At 39.8% G+C, this 21,343-nt stretch overlaps 1 protein-coding gene across 1 annotated transcript in view; it reads right to left on the reverse strand.

Annotated features, from left to right (window-relative positions):
* Positions 1–21,343, reverse strand: part of opn7b (opsin 7, group member b) — a 52,441-nt gene that overhangs the window by 2,291 nt on the left and 28,807 nt on the right. The window contains exons 2-4 of the mRNA XM_044038931.1: positions 9,767–9,854; positions 9,526–9,688; positions 6,928–7,055 (exon numbers count right to left, since the gene is read on the reverse strand). Coding sequence (XP_043894866.1) covers positions 6,928–7,055; positions 9,526–9,688; positions 9,767–9,854 — 379 coding nt within the window. The remainder of the gene's footprint in view (positions 1–6,927; positions 7,056–9,525; positions 9,689–9,766; positions 9,855–21,343) is intronic.

Below are 21,343 nucleotides of genomic sequence, written 5' to 3' on the forward strand. Positions count from 1 at the left end.
TGGTGTCTCTTGTATTGGCAGAGCTTTAATACATATTTCAGTCTGGTCTATGCTATAAAGTGAGGTTGCTATATCTTCTATCAGTTATAGTCCGTCACAACTCCTTGTTTTAATAAATCTCATCATTCTACAGTTGTATTCCTTAATTAAAAATGTACTGTAGCACATATTGAGTGTGGTGTTTATGAGGTATTTCCGTTCATAGTAAAATAAATATCAATCATGTGCTTGAGTGGGAGTAAGGGTCAACACATCAACAACCACATTCTACTGTAGTTGATTTAGACAAGAGCATCTTCAGTGTGGAGTAGGAACACAGGGAGCTTTATCTCAGGAAACACACCAGCCTCTTGAGCTAAATGTGATCCTCTATTGCAGTTCATGCTGAGAGTGGTAGTGGTGATAAAGCCTTGAGGAAGTCACTGAGCTGTGTGTTGTATGGGAAGGTGCGGCTATAACTGATAACAGATGTGAAGCATCCCATCACCGATTGAGCTGTGCAGCAATCTGAGCGGCACATGAAGGATTCCACCCGGACTCTTTTCCTACATGGAGAACTGCAATTTCTGGGGGGAAAAAAGCTCTCAGTAATGATTGATGATATTTTCCTCCAATGCCTGCTAAGGACACCGCAGAATCAACTGGGTCGATGCTAGTCAGGAACATCTGGTGGCTCAGGCAAAAGGAACTGAGATGTGATCAAACAGCAAACAGTTTTCAGAAAAACTAAAAGTTCAATACTCCACATTTGCACAGCATTGTTAGCAACTAATTGGTCAAAAGTAGTGGAAAATTCATCCATTAATCCAGTATTTCCCAAACTTTCTATATGGGGATCTACTTTTTAAAGATGGCAAACTGCCGTGACCCAAATCACATTATAAATAGTGACGAGATATAGCAACTCAATTTTTATTTTTTTAAATATATACACAAATTTATTTATTTTCCCCAAAAAATCTCCTGCGACCAATTTGTGGGTCCTGACACAGAGTTTTGAGTGCAGAATCAATTTCTATATATCTATTAAGCTGTGGTTCAGTATCTATTAACAGTAATTGTGATGGAGCACTATCACATAATGCAGTTGTTCTACAGTATATGCTAATGCAAGAATTGAGAATTTTGAATTTAGAACTTTCAAAATTGCATGCATTGTAATTTACTGACTGTTGTGAAATTTCCGTTTCATAATAACTTGTAATGACTGAATTATGACGTTTAAAGGAGTACTTCACCAATTTGCATTTAGCTTTGTATTACTAGAATAGGGTAGTGTTTTTGAAAAATTGTGCCTCCTAACCTCAGTTTCCCCTGAGTTGAGAAATATCTTCATTCTTTTTTTTGCTGCGTGCCCACCAGTGGCACTTGGTCCCAGCCTTGGTCTGAGGCTTGAAACTGCAAAATACCCAGAATGTAAACAGTGTCCGCCATCTTTGCTAACAGTTATGCTAACAGGACCAAGTGTTACTGGTGGGCACGTAACAAAGAAAAGAAGGAAGATATTTCTCAACTCAGGGGAAACTGAGGTTAGGAAGCACAATTTTTCAAAAATACTACCACTATTCTAGTAATACAAAGCTAAATGCAAATCGATGAAGTATTCCTTTAAGTCCTAATTCACTCTCACATTCACACCCATGATCAATGTATTGATAACCAAGTTGACTTAACCAAATTCCAATTTACATGTTTTTGGACTGAGGGAAGTGCACACAGTTCAAAAATGCCCGGTCAAACCAGGGATTTGAACCAGTGGAATGCCGTGCAGTTAAAGTTGTGTTCCATTTGTGGTCGGAACTCGGAATTTCCTGAAAAGGGAACGTACCATGGATCGATGTAAATGGAACGCAGAATAAGTATCCAAATATTTGTCTCTCTTGAGTTATCTTGTAACACACTTGTCTTTCTGTCCAAGGATTTGCACGAAACATACACGCTAATACCACCATGTTGACTGTACAATTACATCCACTGCCAAATATTATGGGAGAGTCTTAAACAGAGAATCTGTTTAAGCTTAGTTGCTACTGAAAGGACTCAATTTTCACAGCCAATACCACTTAACATCAGGACAGATGCCCAACATTGATCCTGAACTGCAAGTCAATCTCCTTTAACTGTGGTATTGATGTCCCGCCTTCTTCTACTTTAGTCAAGCACAGAGGAGTGGAATGAGTCCTCCACCTTCAACCAAGCACTCACAAATTAATCAGCACTCATGGGGGGGCTGTAAATCAAATGCACTAGAGCCACATGCAGTTGTTAAATCACAGAGCGCAGGGTAATTTGCTAACCTGGGTCTATTAAGAACAGCAATGTCCATGTGAGGTGGAAAGAGGATAAGGCACTCTTCCTGTGTCTGTTCAGTGCACATCTGTTCCTGAGCTCCTCGGCTTACAAGCAACAATCAGGAATCAGTAGATTTTATGCTTTTATTTTGCAGTCGAAATACTCATTAGAATGAGTTTTTATTTGCACACACACCAATTAGTGACAGTGAAGATGTTTCACCTCTCATCCAAGAGGCTTCTTCAATTCTGATAAACTGGTAAACTGGACCTCTACATTAGAGAACCCAAACAGCCTCTGCATAAACACACATCACAGCACAGAAGAGCTGGCTCATCTGGACAGGACAGAGCTGTCCACCTACATCTGAAGGACAGGGGACAACTCCTTTGAGGATTAGAATTTTCACGTTTTGGACAACTTGGAAAACACGCCTCCTTGAGCAGTGGTTCACTCATGTCCACACAGGATGCTCAGCCCATGACAAAATTAAAATTTGGGTTGTCAGTGAGTCTGTATGTTAATATGATATATAATATATCAACTAGAAACATAAGGACAGTGTGTTTTAATGCAATATCTGTCAGAGGCATATATTTTTACAAAGCTCCTTGAAAGAAATGTTTGTTTTTTTTAATAGCTTTTGTGCTCATTTGCATTTCAAACATTTATTTGTGAGGCATGAAATCTCTGCGGCTTTACACTTTGCATCACAGATTGTGTTCCTCCAGAAAATTAAAAAAAAAAAACATAGCCTTAATTATAGTGTGCTGATAAGCAGCAATAGCTGAGCCAATTGAAGACTTGGAATGTACTTTTAGTTCGACTACTGCAGCAACAGCGCACACTCTCGTGGCTCTCATGTCACCACTGCCTGCAGGTATTACCTTCCAGTGTGGTTCTTTAAGCACATACATGGGCAGCTGCTGGAGCAGAAGTAAGAGGCTGCAGCTCTGACTCGGGGAAGAAGGAAAACCTATGCATTTCAAGTGGAACCACATTTATATTTTTGCAGGTCGCTGTGAAGTTGGATATAGTCTAAGTCCAAGTTGTGAGTCGTAATTCAAATGTATTATAAAGACTGCCCAGCAGATTTATACAATGTCGAGCTGTGTTTTGGCTGCCGGCAACAATGTGTCAGCATCCATGAGTCTGACCAGAAAACATAAGCAAATCTATTTTAACATAACATTTCTGTCTAGTCGGATGAGCAGCACTCAACACTTCCCAGATTTATATTTGTAAATCATTTTGACAACCGTGTCACATGTTCCCGCCTACTTTTTCATATATTGCACTTGCAAGTTAACACAAGTTACAGTAAAGTAGTCTTTATATTTAAATGAGTTTGCATAATGTGTTTCTGGGTAATTCATAACAGCAGGGAATTTATTATTTAGTGTTGAATCATTTGATTGATTTTTACAGAGACCTTAAAGGGACATGGGTAAAAAGTAAAAAAAAACAGAAAACGTTTAAAAGATACTTTCTCATGCCCACGAGAAAGTATTGCATGCAAAATGACAGTCGACGAGTTAGTTCGGCTACATTTTAACCTGGGACTTCATTATAAGGACATTCATGTCAGTCATGTTGTGTCCGAAAGACATTTTCACACAGAAACACAAACTGAAATGCAGTGAAGGGTCTCCCAGACATCGTGCCCGCATGCAATACTTTCTGTCAGACGTTCAAGAATTTGGAACGTGGGATTCTGCAGCGCTGCATGTATTTTACTGGAGTGAGGGATAGTTATTGCAGACGTCAACTGTGCATAATTAAAGTTGGAACATTTGCAGATATAGAGGGTGTTTAAATGAATTATGACGCATGAGTTATCAGTGATCGGCGTGCTGAAAAACACAATGTTCTGAGAAAGTCAAGACGATTAAAATCAAAACGAGGGTTTAATGAGGAGAGCAATGACCCTCGAGAAAACTCTTATCGCCTCTAAAAAAAAAAATGTCATTAGCAACATCTGAATGAAATCCAATTGGATTTTTTCGTATTCTGACACTTCATTAAAACACATCAATATGGACCATAACTCAACAGAGACCCAGTCTTGCATACAAATCCTCAGCGGCTTAATTGGCAAAAGCATTAATTATGCTCATTAGTAATTAGCTGCATGAGCAGTCTGCATTCACGACAAAGTGAAGCAAAGGGAGCAGAGAGGTGATGCCGCTGCAGTGAGCGAGTACGTAACGGTGTGGTGGCAACTCACTCCAACATAAATGTCAGGCCGTGTTTTTGAAAACTGCAGCATTTCAGGGCGGACATTTTCCAGAGGTCAGTGAGGGGAGTGAGACGTGGAGCACCATATATCACTAACGAGCTGACCCCATTCATCCCTTTGAACAACATCAGAATTCTTTACCGTTTATCAGCAAGTCAAGCTCACAGAAACATTTGCCCTGGGGATGTTTGTACTTCATGTTTGTTTCAGTTAGAAGCGGCAGAAACACCACTGATAACAAACGGTTAGTATTAGACTAGAGTTTTAGAATTAAAGCTGTAGTGCGTAACTTTTACATTCATTGTCAAACACAATGTTGACTGTGCCCGTGTTTCTCAGTATAATGGTTATATAGAGTGAGAGTTAGAGCATGACTGGGCACAACTGTAGATCAGTTAAAAAGACTTGTAATGAATAGAATATCTCATCCCTACTTTATGGTGCTATGGAAATGGTCATCCCGAGCCATGTCGGTCTGATGTTTACATGCCGCCGATTAACCAGCGACCTTAAAAGCCGCGTGACGGTGTAACCAACGTCTCAGTCTCGGTGGATTTAAAGTGCGCAGTGAACTCTTTAAACGCTTGAAACTGGCACTGTGAGCAAAGGCATGTGATGTCCAGAGCTCCAAATACTGTATCGCCCCTTTTCCACCTGCTCGCCTGGCCTCACCTCTCCTCAGCACAGTTTAGGTTAACGTCGGTTTTCCACTACGAAATAGTACCTACTCAACATGGGCGGAGTCATCACTGCACGCCTGCATGAAACTGCTGTGACGTGACACACACACGAGTGACTCGGGACTTGTAAAGTGTAACTGAATCAGTAGAATCAGTTCATCCATGACCGGAGCACAGACTCCATCTGACACAGTTGCTAAATACACCAGACTCCTAAAAACTTAAATATTGAGATTTTAGACATTTCCCTGGTAATTGTTAAAGATTAACCCACATTTTTAGGACTTTTTAACTGATCTACAGTTCGGCATTGTTCGGCTTGATTCTTCTGTCGGACGTCTCTTCCTGTGAAGGCAGTCTGACCAATCAGACGTACCAGGTACTATGCTAGTGGAAACACAGCTTAACTGTGCTGTGCTGAGGCGAGTCAAGTTGGTGGAGTTAGCATCACACCGAGATTAAGAAGTTCTACCTCAGATTTGTGAAATCAATCTTAAACATCTGAATATTGTTGCTTTATTTGTTTGTACGGACCAATTTAAACACTGATCTTTTTCGATAGCCGGTGTTAAAACATGCCAGGATGTCACAGACAAAAATGATGTTGCCCAATCCGGGTTATTCACCGTTGACGGCAAACAGTTTGAAGGTATTTATGCACTGAAAATGGCAAAAGAGCGTGGCAATAACAACAACCAGAGTGATCCTCGACATATTGGGTACGTATCCTTCTGTTTTCCTTCAGCTCTGATGACAGACGGGTATAGTGAACACAACTCACCTTAAGCTCCTCTGGATTATAATGAAAACATTGCTCTTTCCCCTCGACATCACTCGATAATTAACATCCGCTCTATAATGCTTTGGGGAATAAAATAGACTCTGGCGAGTGTAATTATGATGCGAGCGCCATAAAGACTGTGCCAATACTGCAGCTGTTAGTCTTCATAGAGGGTTAAATCCCTGGTAAATTCCACAGACTTTTCATTAGCGTTAGGTTTCAAGGAAAATGCTGAGACAATGATGATGATGATGAGTTTTACTCCCAGAAACAGTAAAGGCCATATCATGAATTGCAACCATAATAACACAGGACATATCAAGCCCACTCATCCATCTCCTGAACCTGCTGAACAGACACAGAGCCTCGAGTTGCGGATGAGACCGCTTTGGAAAAAGCCTGATCCTGGCCGATATGGCCCCATTAATGGGGCAACAGACAAATTAACTGGCTCAAGACTAATCTATGTTCAAATGTCTGATTTCGGTGAAATAAACAGCACAATTTTCAGTTCACTGTGTTAATAGTATGAACGTAGCCAGAAAGACTCGACGGTCTGTGAGGTTCTTAAACGAGCATATGGGGAGGGGAATAAATTACCCTAGGCCTTGAAAACATCTCCTCATTTGCATTCACTGCTCTTTAACGAGGTTAAATGTAACCGTGGACGTTAGCATTATTCAGACACAGCCACTTTTACTTTGTAAAAAAGCCATTTAAGTGTTGACCTTGAGGCTTTAATATATGTATCGTTTCAGATCCAAGTTTTTTAGCTTAGAGGGCAAGAAATCTGTTTTTCTACAGCGAGATGAGCAATACTGCCGGCAAAGCAGCTCCCTAGTTATTCAGCAGTAATGACTTTCAATAAATTCTCCTCATAGAATCACTGGGCTGATGGTAGTTTCACACGCAGTACTGGGTACTTCATGTCTTACCATAGTTTGGGCAGCAAACCTTGAGCCAGCAGACGCAGGAGAGCACGGTGAGGTTGGTCAGACTGCACAGGCCAAACAGGACACCACAGAAGGCATAGAAAATACAGGCGCTTTCATTTAACAGCCACCTGAACAGAGGGAGGGGAAGGAGAAGAGAGTGCATTTGTTATTGACTTGTTTTCCTTGTTTTCACATTCAACATTCAACATTCGTCCTCTGAATGAGCTACTGGGTTTACCTAAGAGTTGAACATTGGTGTCGATTTGGGGCAAGAAACTAACCATAGCCACCCCCATGGTGCCAGAACTCCCTACTTGATGATTCTACCATACTGGATTAAGGTAATGTTTGTCCTGATCAGATTCAAACCTTCAAACCAGGCTGACACTTTCAATCGCTTCAGTGGCGAGAGGCTTGTTTGGAGAGCGATATGGGTCAGTTGGTTCCTCGTCTTGAGATGAATTGTTACCAGGGTGGCGTTGAAGGTCCACAGCTTCCACTGCTGCCAGAAGCACAATCAATGGCTTCCCCTGACCTCTACTCATCACTTCTTGGAAATGTGATTCCGAGTTGTTGATGGTCAGTCTCCTCCTCCTCTGGTGGGAATAACTCTGCTGGCCTCTGATGATCAATGGTGGCCTCCTTGATAGCCCCTGTCAGGCTAGCGCTCAGTTTATATTTGCTCTTTTATTCTCCAGAATATGAATTATAGTTACCGTAAATTTACCGCCTATTGAGCGCACCTGACTACAAGCCGCACCAGCTAAATTTTAAAAGAAAATAAATTTTGTACATATATAGGCCGCACTTGAATATAAGTGGCAGGTTTTCATGTTGTAACCAGTAGCGGCGCCAGGATTCGGTCTCTTATCAAAGGAGTTTGTTAATGAATGCATCAACTTTATGAATGGCGAGTGAGTGCGCATGACTAGCACTGAATGATGGGTCCGTGATCACGGACGTGGGCCCACCTGTAACGCCGCATATGGTTGTAACATGAGATATTTACATAGAAAGACGCTACACGGAAGTTTTTCGTTAACGTAATTTAAACACGGGGTCAACATGCCTGGTTAGAAAATAAACACTGCACCAACGCGACAGTAACACGTCTGGTTAGAAAAGAAAACACTTTAGCCTACCAGAAAAGTCATTGGTCTCTATCTTCATCTTCTTCTTGTGCACTAAAGCCACTGAAGTCTTCATCTTCAGCACATAATCTTTCCCCGCGTCTGTCTCACTTTTGTGTTTACTGCTAGAGAGTGCCCCCCCGGTGGCCATTAGCCAGTAAAAATCTATAAATTAGCAAATTAACAAATTCAACAGTTGCCATCTGACAGAGACCTAACACCAAGCAGAAGGGACCACTCTGCAGGACAGGTGAGACTATTCTCTTTAATCATAGACACAATAGTAATCGATTTCACAGATTTTCTTTTCAATTTCTCACTTGCGATGACCCAGAGGTCCGAGGGAGAAGCAGGAAATTCATTCCCTTGGCTTCTCTTGGGTTCATTGCTCCCCCCAGAGAGCAGTGATGCATTTTGAAGCAATCATGGCACATACATATGCTCCAGGGATTAGAGAAGCCAGCACGGAAAGCCAGGGGATGAAATGGAAAAGAAAAAATCATGTAATGTTTTATTTTTATTTTTTTACATGCACTGTATCTGTGCCCAGGGAAAACAAGGGTCTTTCTGCATGGAGTTTGCATGTTCTCCCCGTGTGTGCGTGGGTTTTCTACAGGTTCTCCGCCTTCCTCCCACAGTACAAAAACATGCAATCTGGGGATTAGGTAAATTGGACACTCTAAATTGACCATAGGTGTGAGAGTGAATGGTTGAATGGTTGTTTGTCTCTATATATTAACTGACAAACTGTCCAGGCTGTGACCCCGCTTATCGCACTATGTCAGCTGAGATTGCACAGCATCCCCCACAACCCTCCTGTGAAGGATAAAGCGGTAGAAAACGTATGGTTTATGGCATCATGTTTGACCAATGCAGACAAACATTGATTATTACAAAGCCGTTGTTTCCCAAACCATAATACTTGGAGACTTTTGCACGATTGTTACTGTTCTAAGTCTCTCCATGTCCCTCCATTCTTTGCAACAAGCCAAAGAAACCAAAAATCAAGGTCACTCAGAGGGCACAGACTTGCGCCAAGGTTTAAACACTTTGTCACATGCATTTTTCCATTGTTAACTTTTGCATTTGGTCTGCTGGATCCAGAAGACTTTCTGCTTACCTGCTGATAGCTATTGCCAAATTCACCCCGATGTGTTGAAATGTTGCTGAGATCTGAACTTGTCAAATGGGAATTCCAATGTTAAATTCAAACTGCCACCAAATCCAATGCGTTTTGACAGATATATGTTATTCTTGCCCATTAAAAGAGATAATCTAACCACTGTGACGTCATCAATGGGTAGATTCTTGGGTGATCACTTACACACCACAAAATATTTTTACTTATACTTTTAAAAAAAACTGTGAAGTTATAACAGAAGGACAAACTTACAGATAAACCCACGCCAATGAAAACACAACATCCTTAGTGAAGGTAAAAAAAGAGAGTGGTGGAACAGTCACTCACATGTGAGCGAAGGCTGAAGGAATAGCCACAGGGAACAGGCTGACGGTCATACCCAGGTCACTGATGGCGAGGTTGACCACAAAGAACTCTGCTGGCTTCAGGGAGGATTTCTTTCTATAGGCCACAAACAGCAGGATCCCATTTCCTAGCACTGACAGGACACCTGGAGTGACAGGACATATACAGTCTGAGGTTCATTTCAGTTAAAAAGGTGAAAATAAAGTGAAAAACAAATACTTACCAAAGATTGTGTAGAGAGTTCCCATAAGAAAGTCATTGTCTTTCGATATGTTGGACACTATCAGAAACGTTTCTGAGGCATTTCCCATCTAATACAGAAATAGACAAACAGACAAGGGGAGAAGAATATTTCACTTTATGTCTTTGCCTCCAGCAACATCAACACTCTTTTTGATGACCATTGAACCAGATATCACTAAAGCAACATCATATCTCACTTCTTGAGGAAATGCGATCTCCTGTTAAAAAGATGTAGTACAAGGGTGATCTAGAAAATGCTGGTGAAATAAAGAAATTGATGAACAATAGATTCAAAAAAAAATCCCAACTAAAATAAATGCCTAAATACCTGATAAATAAATGAGCACAAACATACTGAACTCAATATAAAACTAAAAAGGTAGGTCTTGGGTCTGTGTTCTGCCTTCAGGTCTTCAGCCAGGCTGTTCCACAGGCGTGGACTGTAATAAGAAAAAGAGTGTATTCTGTTCCAAAACACCTGAGGTTCCCTAAGGGCTTAAAGGTTCAAAGTAAATCAGATTGTGAAGCACCTCTGCAGCCAGTGTAGGGACTTCAATATGGGTGTTACAGTGCCCTCCTCTAGTATTGGAACAGTGAGCACATTTGGGTTTGACATAAAAAGATGAACATTTCAGCTTTTACTTCAAGGTATTTATTATGCTTAGTTATCCTGCTATAGACCTAGACTGCTGGGGGAATTTCCTGTGGTGCACTCACACTCACTCTCTCACACTCAGGGTATGAATATGACTTTTTATATGTCATTAACCTTGTGTCTTTATCTCCTTAGTTTGTGTCTTTCCTTCATTTCCTCTCTCTTTCTCTGTATCCTCATCTTGCAGGTTGCAGGATCCAGATCCAGTTTTCGATCGCTATCATACATATCATCACCATTATTATTATGCTATAATTAAAAGTGAATATCAGTATAATTTTATATAATATAACACTCTCTGCTGCTGCTTATATAAATTACATTGTATTGCTATAAACATGTCATCATTGACTGTATAAACTTGTAACTTGATACAGTTGCTGCTGGTCTCGCTCTCACTTCTGTCTCTACCTCATCTCCCTCTTGTCCTTTCTCTCCCCCCTTTCTGTCCCCCACCTCTCCTCTGTACCCCATTTTCCTTTCACCCAAACCGGTCGAGGCAAATGGCTGCACATATCTGAGTCAGAGATTTCTTCCTGTTAAGAGGGAGTTTTTTCTCTCCTCTCTCCACTGATGCTTGCTCATTGTGTGTAACTGCTGGGTTTCTCTGCTCTCCTTGATGTTGTCTATGTACAGTGCCTTGAGATAATGTATGTTATGATTTGTCAGTCAGTCATCATCTACCGCTTTATCCTCCACCAGAGGGTCGCGGTGGTTGCTGTGCCAATCTCAGCTACATCGGGCGATAGGCGGGGTACACCCTGGACAGTTCTCCAGTCCATCGCAGGGCCACACACAGATAGAGACAACCCTTCACTCTCACACTCACTCCTATGGTCAATTTAGAGTGCCCAATTTACCTAATCCCCATATTGCATGTTTTTGCAAGTAGCCTTTCTATTTGCTCAGCGATCTCATTTCTATTCACAAATGAAAGCATATCAAATAACACAGAGGGAAGAGACACGGGAAATCGTGCCGGGTTAAGAGTGAATGAGCTTAGAAATAGTTAAATCCCCAGTACCAGGAGATTATCTCCCAAGAGACCCAGAGGTGAGGAAATTAGGTCAAGGTCATTCTGCATCCTCCTATCTATTATAGTTGTATGTGGCATACACTGCATGAAAAGACCTGTATTGTTACCTGTATTGCATGAATGTATGTGTATGTATTTTTCAGACAGTAAACATCCTTTCTATCTACTGTGCAGCATCCAACTGTTCATTATGTTTCCATAAATTACCCCAGTGTTTTGTTTTGTTTTTTTTATTAATAAAACATATTTGTGTCAAATGCTAAATGTGCAATACAACTGTTCCCCGAATATGTCTCGTCTTGTGATGTTACAGTATATTTCCTCCTTTTCCCACGGATGTTCAGAGGGGTTGAGATGACTGCACACAGAAGGGATGAGATGTAATGATGCTTTATTAAACTCTGAGGGGAGCTCAAGATGTCCCACACACACACCAGCGGATGCACACAAATGAGTGTTTGTGTGTGTGCGTAGTTGTTACCACTTTCTGCCATAAACACTGACCTTGTCAGGACCTGTAGTCATGGTGACCAAAAATATGATCCTAATGAGGCAGAAACTAATTCCTGAGGAACTGGTTTGGAGGTTTAGGACTACAGTTTGAATTGTGGTTAGTAAGGCTGCACAATTGCGATAAACATATCACAAACGATAGCTTGCGCTTTAAGTGCCGCGTCGCTTCTTAACTTTCACACGACCGTTAATTTCAACGGGCTCAGTGTGTTTCCTCCACCATTCATTTGTAGCAACGCTTGTTTTAATGTCATGTCAGTGTGTGTTTCTCCTTAGGACACTGCATTGAGTTTCCATTCATTTGGACAACATAAACAAATTGTTTTTCCATAAACTCATCCATTCTTAATACCTCACTTAACCTGTCTCACCTGGTTCACTTCCTATCTGTCTAACCACTCCAAATTTATTCATATCAAGCACTACAATCCACTAAAGATGTGGTGTTCCCCAGGGCTCTGTCCTGGGGCCTCTACTATTCATAATCTATCTCCTTCCCCATGGCCATATTTTCAGACAATTTAACATCTCGTCCACTGCTATGCAGATGACACCCAGCTCTATACCTCCACCAGGACCTCTTCCACTCCCCCACCCATGTCCATGTCCATGTCAATAAGATCCTCCTCTTCCACACATATACTTCACACACTGGTATACCTAAATTATATGAAGATGTAGAGAGAGATATAAGTTGATTATTTTCACCGCCAGTACCACCAGAGGAAGCTCACATACCACTGGTGGTACACATACCACAGCTTGAGAACCAAGGACTTAGAAGAAGACCGCTCATAAACACATGCGCCTGACTGATTACATTATTGCCCAGGTTCCATCTCTACAGTCTGTTGTCCTTTAGGGGCCAGATTGGAATGTCTGAGAGGATGAAGTGAAGACACTTAAAAATGAGAAAGGCCAAAGATGGAGAGAGAGGAACCCTTGTTTATCCTCAGCGGAGAGTGTTAACAGTATGCAAAAGTCATAAAAATGTCAGCCATGAGCTGAATGCTGGAACTGGGCATAATAATTGTAGAAGATGCCTGTGACAATTTAACACTGACTGTCAATAAGTCAATGCACAGATTAGTGTTGGTACTTGGTACTACAGAGTATTGGTTCACTTTTAATGAATCGGTGCAAAATTTCGGTGACCTGGTCCTAAATGTTCTATATTTATTACTAACTAACATTTATTTATTTTTATTTATTCATTGAGAAGTGTAGACTTTGTTTTACAACTGAAAAACATTTTAAAACTACCAAAATAAGGTACCGCCACCGTACCGTATCGGTTCAGTTATGAACGGTACCCAACCCGAGCACAGATGTAGTACACACACACATATGCTGTACATTGAGTGGGGGAGAATTAGCCAGAGGTGCAGCAGAGGTATGGAGGCAAGGATTCGATGACAACCAAGGACAAGTGCAGGGCGAAGGGAATCCCATAACTTGAAGTGTCAAAAGCCTGGGCTTGAAAGTTGAATGATGGTGATCAGCCATAAGACAAACGGGGGCACGGGCCAATCTCAAAATTCAAATTTACAACACAAATCAAAGCCCCATGAAATGCAAAGTGACTGAAAGATACTGGGATCAAGAATGGGTTCCGAAGCACATCACTTGCTTTTATTGATGTTGACGTGTTTTCTTTCAATCATATATTGAAAAAAAATTGGAAAAAAACAAAAACTCCTCTTCACCTCTTTTTTTTTTACAAAGAAAGATGACGATGAAGTAACTGGGGCGTGATTCAGATCTGTAATCTGTTATAAAGAAAAAGATAGAGATACATTGTTATGCAGACACTGTATCAATATGCAAAAATGAAGCTGGCTATGCTGTTATTTTCTCAACGCATGTCATCAAACTTGTCTTACGTTCCAAGCGTGGATGTATTATGTATTAAGAACTGGATGGAGCTCCGCCCATTTGGCTCTGTTCATTCCTATGGAGCTGCTCACACAGAGCATTTAATATAATGTGTTTTGAATGGCATTTTTACAATGTTATATTTAGTATTTAGCAGGGTTAGGTATGATGTTTTTTTCACGTTTGCTCTAATTTGAAGCATTCAGTTTTTAAATTATTTAACTTTGTTCTCAGGGTTACGGAGTTCTTTTTTCATACTCCCCCTGGCACCTGGCTGAAGGGCATTAATGACTTTTCTGTCAATAAAGTCGAACAATGAGCAACTTGTATTACAGTCAATATGTAAAGTAAAGAGCATTTTCAAAAGAAAGAATTTCAACCCTCAAAGCCATTTCACCCTAACCCTAAACCCATACAACCATTCGCTCTTACTTTCACACTAAAGGTCTTATCCCTAATTTTGAACATGCAAACTCCACATTGAAAGGTTGGGATCTGAAACGATGACCTTCTTGCTGTGAGACAACTGTGCTCGCCACTTCACCACATCAGTGTGACTTCTTAACTCACACATAAATGTAATAAAACATATAGTTCTGTAGCTGCTCAATGAAATTTCAGTTTTATATCCACATACCCTGCATAATAATCTAGTGTATTCAGAAAATCCCTCGTTTTAACGTAAACCGTTGTAAAAAACGGTTTACAACGGTTTACAACGGTCAAATGTTGCAAAAAAGCAACATTTGAATACATTTCTCTTCAGCTACATTAACATGATTTACAATGTTCACTTAAGTGGAAAACAAGACTTTTTTTCCCGCTTTCTGGAATCTCAGAAAAGCTCAGATGAGTCGTGAACGATGAACCTCAACGTCGCTGCTTCTGACATCTCCATGACTAATCTTCACATTCTGTAACTCACCAAGACATCAGGAGGCGACACTTTGCCATTTTCATGAATGCCAATGTGGAAAAATCACATCTTGCCCTGGAGATTGAAACAGGTTGAAAATGACAAGAGCAAATCTCTCTTGAATTATTGATGACCCGAGCAGTGTGTCACTGAGGAGGTCGACAGGTACGTTGCGTGGTACATGAAAGACTTCAGGGGGTTCGAAAGGCTGCTTTAAAGGTTCGATTAGTTCTGTTTCTTTCATTTGATGGAATGAGAAGATGCTTCCCACAGAATGACAATGAGCACCCTAAGGAGTGAGAACCATGTGCCAGCAAAAATACATTGGCGCAGCAGAGTTATGCACAACACTGGTGGGCTGGACGACTAAAATAATAGCATAATAACCTATAAACAACAACAACAACAACTACGATGTTTTCCCTAGTATCTGGAACTAAACATTCTCCTATTTCACATAATATGATTAAAACACGTCAAGCTCGAGAAATGATTTTATTACACATCGATGTAGTGTTCCTGAAACTAAAGTGGGAGCTAATAAAAATGCAAGCCCAGGGGACAAATTAGGAATGACTGTATGTATAATGACATAATTGCACAGGGGAGATAATTAGCTCCAGGGCTGGAGCTGTGGCTGCGTCAGGTTAACACCCTTACTCCTACAGATAGCTGATGAACAGGCGGACGCTCATGTGGATCTGGAAGAGTCTGAGCATTTATTATAACACATATTTACCCCACTTCATAGTGACTAATGCTAATACGATGCTGTTTCTTCTGCCTCCTGCAGGACAGTTGACAACGTTCTGCTCACAAATAATACTCACTAATGCTGCATCATTTTTAATGGTATAATCTTGGATGCATGTCTGCTTATGACAAAACAACATTTGTATATGACACAGTTTTGTTAAATTATCCAAAATTGTATCCATTTATTTCTCATTAATTCCCCAAAATTCCCATATGCATAATATCCATCCAACCATCCACATTCCTCTGAGGCTGCATCTCTGCAGCACTGCTTTCCAGCTCCTCCAAAGAAATCCCAAGGTGTTCCCAGGTCAGATTGGATAAGTGATCCCTCCAGAATGTTCTAGGTAGCCCCAGAGGTCTCCTACCCAACCACCCATGAGTCATCCTGATCAAATGCAAAAATCAATTAGCTCCTTTCAACACGAAAGGAGCAGCAGCTCCAAGCCAAACTCCCTCTGGATGTTTGAACTCCTCATCACCCTCTGAGGCCAGAGCTGAACTCGGAGTGTGTCGAAACACTTTCACATAGAGTTTGCCTTCTTATATAACAATAGTGTCTGTACTCACATGGGTCAGTCATGCAAATGCATTCCAATAAAGTGTTGTTGTAAAAGATATGTTCTCTATTTTGCTGCAGAACACACTGAGCTCCCATTTAGCATATTTACAACAATATTTGTTACTTAGAAATGTATTAAATAGTTAAATCTAAATATCAAATGTTACACCTAAATGTTAAATCTAAATTTAAATCTAAACGTTAAATCTAAATATTTTGCGGGAAACTAAATATTTAGCTAATATGCAAATTCACACTGCCAGTAACTGGAAGTACCAAAATAAAAGCTCGAGGAGGTCAGGCTGTGTTAATAGAATCAAATAACAATTAAAAGAGAGGAAAATAAACATTTGACGATACATTATCGTGATAATAACTACCTAAAATAACAAAAAAAAACATGCTGTCATGTCTGCATTCATAATGCCGTCTAATATTTAATTTCAATATTTTTATTAGTAGGACAAAGATATTGTAGTATCACAACAGTTATATCTGTGCTGTAAATTCAAACCTTAATAACAACATATGGTAGATGAGAGACAAATATTTAAATCATACAAACAAACCCTAAATGCGATTATATTTAGTAAACTGAAACATCTCAGACGACTAAAATATGACTGCAACTAAACGGTATTTTAGTCACAAGACGAAATAAATAAATAAAGCGAAATAAAAATGAACACTGCACTAGATAAATAGTGATATGACTTTAGACTTATTCATGAGTTGCCTTTGCCTTCCTCAGGTTCACTCGGCTCAATTGGACAAGTGTTCCCTCCTGTAGAATTGAAGTGGGTTACTTAGGGATATGTGAGCAACTACATCCCTCTCCGTCTCGTCCCCCTCGTGTTGCCTTCATGGTCAGGATTCATGTATGAATCGTTGTGGGACAGTGAAATTGTTTTTTTCTGTGGTTTTTCTCAGTGTGTGTGGAGGTTGTGGCCCACGGGCCGCTCTTTGAATAGACTGGCTATACATTATCATGTGTCCGTGTGAGACTCGTGAGAAAATACCTCACGCTATGGATATGTGAAGATACAATACGATATATCTGGAGGGTTCAGCTCTAGGTTTCGAGACTGTGACTCTATAGGTGGAACCAAACTTCCAGATAAACACGAATAAATCTAAATCATCAAAATGACACCGTACCGAAGTCCATACTAAACATTGACTTGAACCATTACACAACTACAACAAATGCGTGTGTTGTCAGAGCTCGAGTCGTGATCTCTCCACCTCAGTCTCTCTTTGATCTACCCTGTAATTAGCAGTAAACGTAGCAGTAAACAGTCTAAGGGATCAACAGAAGCGTGGTTCTCTCTCAGATCACTGCATTTGCATGAAGCTAAAATTGTTAGAATGGGATTATCCCAAAAAAATCCTGCGCATACATTGCACTACATTGGGCTGGAAATTCCCTGTCAATGTTTTGTAAATTTCCAATATTCCAAATTGGAATTATGGGAATTTATGGGAATTAATGAGAAATGGGAACTCAAATCACTCATCCACCTGTTCACCTGAAGTCCATAACTCAAAGAGCCACTGGTCTTTGTTCCCAAAAAGATGTTTTTATTTTAAAATATTTGTATTTCTCCCAAAAAATCTTGAACTCTTTATTCATTGTTGTCATGTTTGCTCTCTCCTCTTTTCTCTCTGTAATTTCCCTGTAATGTGATTTAATGTGAATGAGATAGAAAATCACTTTTAACCCTGTAAAGCTGTAAAGGATTTTACAATACTATGAGAACATTCCAGTTGTATATTCAAGCACATCTTTTCAGTATTGTATGAGAGCAATTCAGTAGTGTGTGTGTGTGTGTGTGTGTGACAGTGTTTGACCTTCGTGTAGAGCAGGGGTGTCAAACATACGGCCCGGGGGCCAGAACCGGCCCGCCAGAGGGCCCACAGGATGAATTTGTTAAAATTTCACACTAATCTAAACGTAATGTCAAATGCTCCAGATACCCGTGACTAAATGTTAGTGCCTTTATAGATCCAGTGTGCTGTGTAAATAGTAAATTTAGGCACGATATTGTTGAAATTGCACTTATATTTCTCAAGAAATGTCATGTTTTATAAAATGATCCTTCAGTAAATGTAAAACAAAGGAGAAAAAACATAGGGGTTCTTGTTGTTCATAGGTTATTATTCTATTATTTTACTATTTTTACTGGTCCGGCCCCCTTGAGATCAAATTGTGCTGTATGTGGCCCCTGAACAAAAATGAGTTTGACACCCCTGGTGTAGAGAATAAAGCAGTAAGAAAAGAGAGAAAGAATGAGTTACTGTCTAAATGACAAAATCCTAGTCTGCTCTCTCCCTGCCGGTTATGTATATTGTGTGAACTGCACTGTTATGTGATGAGTGATCTAAATGTCATGACCGAAATAAATAAATAAATAAACAAACAAATAAATAAATAAATAAAAAAAGGCTGTAGCAAACTGCTGCTTTCTGGAATAAAGGGTCCTTGAAGGTAACTGGGCTGTCAGCCGTTTTCTGATGTATCCTCTGGCATCAGATCAGCTCTGCCTTTATTGCAGCTGACACGCAATCTCGGATTGACTTCCACTAATACATCGCAAGTGCACTCCTTGTGCCAAACAGAAGCCTACACCCGGCAGCAGGAAAGCGGAGCCGTGTTGCGTTTGTTTGGGTTTTTGCTGCTTTACCTTCACAAATCCCTCACTTGTCACCATGAAATTGCATAAGAAAATGGCGCGAACGCAGAGAAGCAAAAATCAGCTGTGTGAGCAAAATCACTTGTGAAATTGGGGGGTAGAGAATACATTTTCTTTCAGCTCATGTGAAAACTGGTATGAAGATATTAGTCGGCCCCATTAACCCCATACAAGTGTAAACAGGATGAGTCCCAACCCAAGTGGCCAAAAACCTGTTGAAATAACAGAACTATATAGTCAGAAACAACCCAAGGGAATAGCGAGAGGTGAAATAAAGACAGAGGTGAAATGGATTAGGGCAGGGCAGACAATCAGTACAGGGAGTAAAACTTCACATGGTACATGCACACAAGCAAATATACTACAAAATAAAACAGGAAACAGAGCAGAAAACCACACTAAAAACCCAAGGTTCAAGAAAACAACAGTTTTTAGCTACCTCTTTTTCACTATCTATGCAAGAGCAGAATTTTGAACAAATAAGGCATTCAGACTTCACCCCATTCACGCAACAAGCCTCTGTCGGCCTCTGTTGGTCATATTGCAGAAGCACAAACAGTGGAACACATTTAGTTACTTATTTTATTTTACTTTATGTTAGATTTATGTTAACTTGTCTTTTATTACTTCACTATCTTGCATTTATTTACTTATTTTATTTTACTTTATGTTAGATTTATGTTAACTTGTCTTTTATTACGTCACTATCTTGCATTTATTTACTTATTTTATTTTACTTTATGTTAGATTTATGTTAACTTGTCTTTTATTACTTCACTAACTTGCATTTATTTACTTATTTTATTTTACTTTACGTTAGATTTATGTTAACTTGTCTTTTATTACTTCACTATCTTGCATTTATTTACTTATTTTATTTTACTTTATGTTAGATTTATGTTAACTTGTCTTTTATTACTTCACTAACTTGCATTTAGTTACTTATTTTATTTTACTTTACGTTAGATTTATGTTAACTTTAACTTTAATACTTCATATTGCAACTGTCAATTTCCCTCAGGATAAATAAAGCGTCTTGAACCTTGACTCTTGAATCAGACAGACACACAGAGCCACTAAAAACGAAATGTTTTTGACTTTTTAGTACTGTTATTTCAGAAATGAAGGACTTTGGTCTAGACCGACCAAATCTAATTTTTCAGAGATTACGAAACATGAACTAGGAACGCTAACAACCAACAGGTGGACTGGCCAATATAAGGTGCTGGTAAAAACAAATGCAAAGATTTTCCTAGAGGAACATTTGTAAAAAAACATGCTATAATGTACACAATCACACGAGAACAAGTGAGTGGGACCATGACATCATCCAAAGTAACGTGTTCATTACACAAGGGCAGCATTTTGAGATTCTCCCACTCTGGAACCTATTTTTCTTTTCTTTTTTTTTTTTTTTAAACAAAAAAAAACAACCCTTTTCTTTTTTTTAAAAAAAATGGCTTGATGACGCACAATAGTATAGAATAACTCCTTTGTTTTTCATTTCCCAGCAAGCTGAGATTCCTTTGCCTCACAAATCTGTTTCCCCTGGATCCAAAAAAAAATTCCTAAAGATGAGGGAAGAAGAAGAAGAAGAAGAAGAAGAAGAAGAAGAAGAAGAGCATAGTCACACTGTGAGGCCGCAGGTAGAGTACCAGCCGCGTCTGTACCTATAAAATATTCACACTATCTTGGTTACAGATGAAACAGCCGACATTTCCACCCGCTGGCAGTTGTGTTACGCTACACTGACTCGTGTAATGATGTCAACGAGGGGTTTCTCATGTTTGCCCCTCTACAGAATGGAACTGCTGACATGATCGCCGCCGCTCTGCGGGAGAAAGAAACAATCACTCAGGCCTGTGACTATGAAAAGAAGAAAAAAAAAACAACACTCTCCCCTGCCATGGTCAAATGAGGAAGTAAGGATTGTAAAGAGACAATTAAGGGAGGCAGAAGGATGGACTCCGGTGCTTCCTCGAATGAAATAATGTTAAATCAATGGATTGACAGTGCAGACGCACGTTCATGTTCACTGTGTCTCGAGCACATGAATACTTGATCAGATCGCCACACAAGGACAGAAGAACACAGCAAAGAAGAAGGACGAGGTTAACATACTGTAGTTTGACTGCGCGCCTGCTTATAACATCACTGCTGCTGGTGCAGACGGGGCCTTTATTCTTTTCACTGGCCTCCTGACAACACGCCTTCATTGACCAGCTGAAAAGTTGAATACTTATTGACCTAATATTTCTTTTTAACCCTAAACTAAAAACCTTTAGTGGACCAAAACTGTCACATATAGAAATGACAAAAAAATTGACGATTTTAGTCCAAAAGACGAATACTAAACCTAAAATGGCTCCAAAAACAACACTGGATACAAGAGTTCTCTGAGTCAACATTTAAGGAAAGGGAAAGAACAGTATAATAAAAAAGTAAAACAATATTTTTTTAAATACCATACAGAGAAAAAAATATAATAATAAAAAAAGTACAAGAAATATAAAATATAAAAACCTATACAGAGAGGTGGGATATGTACACA

Source organism: Solea senegalensis, linkage group LG11 (assembly GCF_019176455.1).
Source record: "Solea senegalensis isolate Sse05_10M linkage group LG11, IFAPA_SoseM_1, whole genome shotgun sequence".
Taxonomy (NCBI): Eukaryota; Metazoa; Chordata; class Actinopteri; order Pleuronectiformes; family Soleidae; genus Solea; species Solea senegalensis.